At 39.4% G+C, this 7154-nt stretch overlaps 1 protein-coding gene across 1 annotated transcript in view; it reads left to right on the forward strand.

Moving 5' to 3' along the window:
- Positions 1–1940: 1940 nt before the first annotated feature.
- The window catches only part of LOC133642604 (C5a anaphylatoxin chemotactic receptor 1), a 5468-nt gene continuing 254 nt past the window's right edge, over positions 1941–7154 (forward strand). The window contains exons 1-2 of the mRNA XM_062036897.1: positions 1941–2066; positions 6377–7154. The exon at positions 6377–7154 is cut by the window's right edge and continues 254 nt beyond it. Of these exons, the coding sequence (XP_061892881.1) occupies positions 1941–2066; positions 6377–7154 (904 nt within the window). The remainder of the gene's footprint in view (positions 2067–6376) is intronic.

Consider the following 7154-nt stretch of genomic DNA (forward strand, 5'->3'; position numbering starts at 1 on the left):
CAATCAAATGCAGATACTTTTTCTTATGCCTTCTGATCTCTCTCTCTCTCTCTCTCTCTCTCTCTCTCTCTCTCTCTCTCTCTCTCTCTCTCTCTCTCTATGTCCACTACTTGCTGTCCATATCCTACCCCCCCCCCCCCACCCCTGATTGTAAATAATGTAAATAATTCAATGTGATTATCTTGTGTGATGACTGTATTATGACTATAGTATATATCTGATAGTATATATCTGTATCATGAATCAATTTAAGTGGACCCCGACTTAAACAAGTTGAAAAACTTATTCGGGTGTTACCATTTAGTGGTCAATTGTACGGAATATGTACTTCACTGTGCAACCTACTAATAAAAGTCTCAATCAATCAATCAAAAAAGACTGCCTGCTGTTGCACCGATCAGCCTAGTGGTGGCGCACACCCATCACACACACAGCTATTTCTATTTTTGGGCAGAATTATTATAGTGTTCCCAATGTTAAAAGGATAAAGCCATTGTTTACAAATTTGGTAAATAAATAACCAAAAAATGTATATTTTGTTGTTTTCTTACTGTACCGAAAATTAACCGGACCGTGACCTCTAAACCGAGGTACGTACCGAACCGACATTTTTGTGTACCGTTACACCCTTAATATTTAAGTATCTATTTGGATTTTGACCAACAAAGTTAGATAATATTATATTTGTTGCAATATTGGACACTATTTTGTTTCCCTGTCAAACTACAAAAAAAAAAAACTAATACATTTAGTAAGAAAATCAGAAAGTAAAGAAAGAAAATATAAGGTATTTTATTGACACATTATTTCCAAGCTTTTGCGGGCCATACACTGCAAAAACTGAAATCTAAGTAAGATTAAATATTTTAAATAAGGGTGACATTTGCTTGTTTTCTGTCTGATAAGATAATTCTTCTCACTAAGCAGATTTTATGTTAGAGTGTTTTACTTGTTTTAAGTGTTTTGGTCCTAAATGATCTCAGTAAGATATTACAGCTTGTTGCTGAGATTTGATGACCTATATTGAGTAAAACATGCTTGAAACTAGAATATCAACTGTTGCAAAGGTGTGTGATCAACACTCACAAGTATAAAACTACTTTTTTAAAGTAATCATTTCTTATTTCAAGCATGAACAAAAAAATCATGACTTTGCCACAATTGTGTCTCATAATTAAAACATATGACAGCCAAATGGACTTTGTTGTTTTTATGTTCAATGAAACAATAGGAAATATGTACTCATATAGTAGTACAGTTGGCACAGTACAGTAAACTGACAGTTAATATTTAAACATTTAACATGTGACATTTCAAACAATTTTGAACAGAAATGCACATTCAGATAAATTCCTCAAAATTGCAATTAAAACATTTTGGCTGTATATATGCGCACTAATTGACTGAAAGAGCACGCACTTGGCGCGATGATGTCATGTTATCCATGGAAAAATGCATTTTTAGACCATATGATTTGCCTGAGCGGCTAGGAGACCCCGAGAGTAACAAACGGTTGCTTTGTTGTCTTTCCATTAAGAACAATAAACTAGTTTTTAGTATAAGTTTGCTGGTTTCAAGAAATGTAATGCCGAGCGCATATCATTATGTCAAGATAATGGCACTAGCATTTACTTCATTTAAGAATATTTTTCAACATATTGAGCAAAAAGGTCTTCTTTTTTTTTCTACCAAGAAAAGTGCACTTGTTATTAGTGAGAATATACTTATTTTAAGGTATTTTGGGGTTCATTGAGGTTAGCTAATTTTAATTGTTTTGGAAAGTCTTGACAAGCCAAATGTTCTTCTTCTATTGGCAGATAATTTTGCTTAGTTCAAATAAAATACCCCTCATTTTTGTATTTTTTCTTTCTTGTTTTTGAACACTGACTTTTTGCAGTGTTGTAACATGTTTTCTTTGTGTCAGCACGCTCATCCCCTCAATGGCCGCCATAAACGCCACGTACAAGCTTGACCAACTTGCCACCGCCCCAAGCGGCCCTCTGAGTTTTTGGCAGTCGGAGGCGAGCCGCGGAGTCCAGATTGCAGCGACTCTGATTATTTTCCTGGTGAGAGAACCTTTTTTTTTTAATGATAAATCTTCCCTCTGTGACTGCATGACAGAGTGCACACTTCTGGTGCCGTTTGCTGGTTGTTACTCCAGGGTTTCCCGCAGCGCTTTGTTGTTAAGGTGGCCGCTTTAACAACAAAGAGCCACCGCCTGAACCAGGGGTCGGCAACCCAAAATGTTGAAAGAGCCATATTGGACCAAAAATACAAAAACAAATCTGTCTGGAGCCGCAACAAATTAAAAGCCATATTACATACAGATAGTGTGTCATGAGATATACATTGAATTAAGAGGACTTAAAGGAAATTAAATGACCTCAAATATAGCTACAAATGAGGCATAATGATGCAATATGTACATATAGCTAACCTAAATAGCATGTTAGCATCGATTAGCTTGCAGTCATGCAGTGACCAAATATGTCTGATTAGCTCTCCACACAAGTCAATAACCTCAACAAAACTCACCTTTGTGCATTCATGCACAACGTTAAAGGTTTGGTGGACAAAATGAGACAGAAAAAGTGGCATAAAACACGTCCTAGAAAGTCGGAGAAAGTTATACATGTAAACAAACTACGGTGAGTTCAAGGACCGCCAAAATTAGTAGGACAAAACGGCGCTCGCCAAATACTCGAATCAGTGAAGCATGTTTAATATAAACAGTGTGCTTTATAACAGTCATTATTTTGTCTTAGTAAGTCAATATTTACTAAGTCAAAATAATGACTAAGTCAAATGAATGACTTACTGTAAATAAGCGTTTGAAAAAAAGACTTAAAAGTGGGACCACATGCTGATATATGCTCAACTCATCATGCTTAATTGACAGGACAAAAATAATAATAATAATAATTTATTTGTATTTTTATTTTAATTTTTTTTAAGACTTTAGTTTAGGCCAGGGGTCGGCTCTTTAGCGCCGCCCTAGTGGCTCTCTGGAGCTTTTTCAAAAATGTATGAAAAATGGAAAAAGATGAGGGGAAAAATATATATTTTTGGTTTTAATATGGTTTCTGTAGGAGGAAAAACATGACACAAACCTCCCTAATTGTTATAAAGCACACTGTTTATATTAAACATGCTTCACTGATTCGAGTATTTGGCGAGCGCCGTTTTGTCCTACTAATTTTGGCGGTCCTTGAACTCACCGTAGTTTGTTTACATGTATAACTTTCTCCGACTTTCTAGGACGTGTTTTATGCCACTTCTTTTTCTGTCTCATTTTGTCCACCATTTTGTCTTAGTAAGTCAATATTTACTAAGTCAAAATAATGACTAAGTCAAATTAATGACTTACCGTAAATAAGCGTTTGCAATAAGCGTTTGAAAAAAACACTTAAAAGTGGCACCACATGCTGATATATGCTCAACTCATCATGCTTAATTGACAGGACAAAAATAATAATAATAATAATAATAATTTATTTGTATTTTTTTTAATTTTTTTTAAGACTTTAGTTTAGTAAGTCAATATTTACCAAGTCAAAATAATGACATACTTAGTATCTCAGGTATAGGACTGTTTTGTGTGTTGTTTTTACTTTACGAAAAAAATATTGAGATATATACCGTATATTGCCATTCAGCATACGGAGCGGAAAACTCCTCGTCCTTCAACCTGTCCCGGGCGACGCCCCCTTCCCCCCTTCCCCCTGGAGAGTCACCACTCCCTCCACAAAACTCAAATATTATTTATTATTATTGTGATGTGCAGATCGATACGGAAATGTCGATACCGGCGATACCAGATTTTTATGCTCTCAAATCAAAATATCGATACGTTTGATACTTTAGTTCAGGGGTGGCCAAACCTTTCCCCGCCAAGGGCCGCATACTGGACAGGAAAAAATATTGCAATATCGCTATTTTTTTTATTGAAAACAATGCTAAAAACAAATATTGTGTTAGCATTGGTGACTAAGTATATCATCAATTATTAGTTAGAACATTTCAGCTTTTTTATTTTTATTTTTACTGTTGTTTTTTTCCCATGTAAGAATAGAATAAACATATTAATAATACAGTTGCGTAACTGCATAACCTGGTGTGTCAAAAATGCAGTTACACGTTGAACAGTGTTCATTATGGTTGTTGTATTATTTTTAATAAATTTATAAGTTAGGATTTTTTTTATTTTTTTTTATTTACTAACTAAAAAAAAATTCTATTCTATTTTTATTTTGAGAGCTTCTGATATTTTAGATCAGGGGTGTCTAAACTTTTTCAACCAAGGTTCAACCAATACTGAAAAGTCAAGTATGCGGGGACCATTTTCATATTTTTATTTTATTTTTTTAATGCTAAAACTTTGTGTTATAAGTGACCAAGTATATTATTATTATTATTATTTGTTTAAAAATGTCATTTTTTTTCTCATTACATTCCATTTTTCTTACATTTACATCCTTACATCAAGTGAGTGGCCTCTTTACACGTCAAGCTAAGAACAACATTATAGCACATTTCCCCCGCCCCTTCACAATAATAGCGCGGTGCGCCACATCCGGTCTGACTGCGCTAACAAAATAAAGGTTTCAAAACAGTCGCTGACACAAGTATAATGTACTTAAAGCACTTAATGATACATTTACGCGCTTAATATGCTTTGACCTGAAATACTGCTCAAAATTGGCCAAATAAATGTGAGGATTTTTGCACTTTAATTAAGAAACATTTTATTCGACACACACTCTATTGTTGTAAAATAAGTGTAAAAGGTAAAAAACTGAATTAAAAACAATTAAAAAGGAAAAAACTGAATTATATTGTTTTATTTTGTTATTGTTTTTTAAATTTATTGTTATTGCCATTATTAATATTTTACTTGTTGTGGTTTATTCGTTACTAATTTATATCCAGGTTTTTTCAAACTAAATTAAAAGTTGAGTTTTGGTGGCACAATAAATACATATGCTTTCAATTTAACGAATAATCGTGTAATTAATCGTGATCACACTATCAATCAAAATAATCAGTGGTGTTATTTTTGTCAAAATCATCCAGCCCGTCTTCAGGTAAATTTAGACTGAACCAATCGATCTTGTTTTTTGTTTTACACTGAATTTTTACATTTTCAAACCGAGATTTTGCTCACAAATTTTTTGTCCAATGAAATTGTCGGCATAAATTGATGTAAAAAAAAACCCAAAAAAAACAGATAAATTCAGTTACATAAGAAAAGCTTTTTGTGGAAAAATTAAGACGAATGAACTATATCAACTTTTTGACTGGGGGGCCGCATTGGGTGTCACAAATTTGGCCGGAAACCGGACTGCATGCAAAGTAATTTTTGTACCGGTGATAAGGGAAGGTTGTTTGGATTGGGTCATATAAGTGAATGCTGTGCTTCAGTGCCCTGAAGATACAATTCATGGCAGAGTTACTTTTGTCGGCCACCAGAGGGCGACAAAGTGGCCGCAATTAGGCCACTGCATTTTTATATATGATGTGAATGTTGTCTGTCTATCTGTGTTGGCCCTGTGATGAGGTGGCGACTTGTCCAGGGTGTACCCCGCCTTCCGCCCGAATGCAGCTGAGATAATCTCCAGCACCCCCGCGACCCCGGAAGGAAGGGACAAGCAGTAGAAAATGGATGGATGGATGAACTATATCAACTTTTTGACTGGGGGGGCCGAATTGAGTTTAACAAATTCGGACGGAAACCGGACTGCATGCAAAGTAATTTTTGTACCGGTCAAATGTTTTTTTCTGTACGGTGATAAGGGAAGGTTGTTTGGATCGGGTCATATAAGTAAATGCCATGCTTCAGTGGCCTGAAGATACAATTAATGGCACAGTTACTTTTGTTGGCCACCAGAGGGCGACAAAGTGGCCGTAATTAGGCCACTGCATATTTATATATGATGTGAATGTTGTCTGTCTATCTGTGTTGGCCCTGCGATAAGGTGGCGACTTGTCCAGGGTGTACCCCGCCTTCCACCCATTTGCAGCTGAGATAGGCTCCAGCACACCCCGCGACCCCGGAAGGGACAAGTGGTAGAAAATGGATGAATGGATGGATGGATGGATGAACTATATCAACTTTTTGACTGGGGGGCCGAATTGGGTTTCACAAATTTGTCCGGAAACCGGACTGCACGCAGGTTGTTTGGATCGGGTCATATAAGTGAATGCTGTGCTTCGGTGACCTGAAGATACAATTCATGGCAGAGTTACTTTTGTTGGCCACCAGAGGGCGACAAATTTGACCTTGCCCGGTCAAATTGAAGACGCCGGTGGGCCGCATTTGGCCCGCGGACCGTAGGCTGGACACCCCTGATCTCTATGTTCCTTCTTCCTTCTGCAGGTGGGCGTACCTCTGAACGTGCTGGTGGTTTGGGCGCTCGGACAAAGCCGACGGCGGCTGATCCGCAGAGGCAGCGACGGCAGCGGCGGAGGAGGCGGAGAAACCCGGGCGGCAAACAGCTTCCGGATCTACGTCCTCAACCTGGCCCTGGCCGACCTGGTGCTGATCCTGCGGACGCCCCTCATGTTGGGCTACCTGGCCCACCACAACAGCTGGCCCTTTGGCTCCGCCCTGTGCCGCCTGGTGGTGTTCCTGCGAGGCCTGGGCTTGTACGCCTCCGCCTTCCTGGTCTGCGCCGTGTCCCTGGAGCGGTGCTTGTGCCTCCTGAGGCCCGTGTGGGCTCGGCTGCGCCGCCCCGCCTGGGCCGTGCCTTTGGCCTGCGGCTTGTTGTGGCTGTTGGCCACCATCTTGTCCGCCCCCTACCTGCACAGCGCCGTCTTGAGGGAAACCAACGGCACGTTCCAGTGCTCGGAGAGCGGCACCTTCGACACCGGCCTGTTTGTGTCCGAGACCGTGGCAGGGTTCATCTTGCCCATGTTGGTGTTCTTAGGGAGCCATTTGGCGGTTTTACTCTCCATCAACCAAGCGGGACCCGTGTCTCCGACATCTTCATCTTCATCCCCCTGGGCCGCACGCAGGACCACCAGGATGTACCGCGTCCTCTTCTTCACCATGCTGCTGTTCCTGGCGGGCTGGGTGCCGTACTTTGTGTGCCGCCTGCTGCGCGCCCTCGCCCAAGGACGAGCGGACAGAGCCGCGCTTTACCAGACAGCGTCTC

This window comes from Entelurus aequoreus, linkage group LG02 (assembly GCF_033978785.1).
Source record: "Entelurus aequoreus isolate RoL-2023_Sb linkage group LG02, RoL_Eaeq_v1.1, whole genome shotgun sequence".
NCBI classification, from domain to species: domain Eukaryota; kingdom Metazoa; phylum Chordata; class Actinopteri; order Syngnathiformes; family Syngnathidae; genus Entelurus; species Entelurus aequoreus.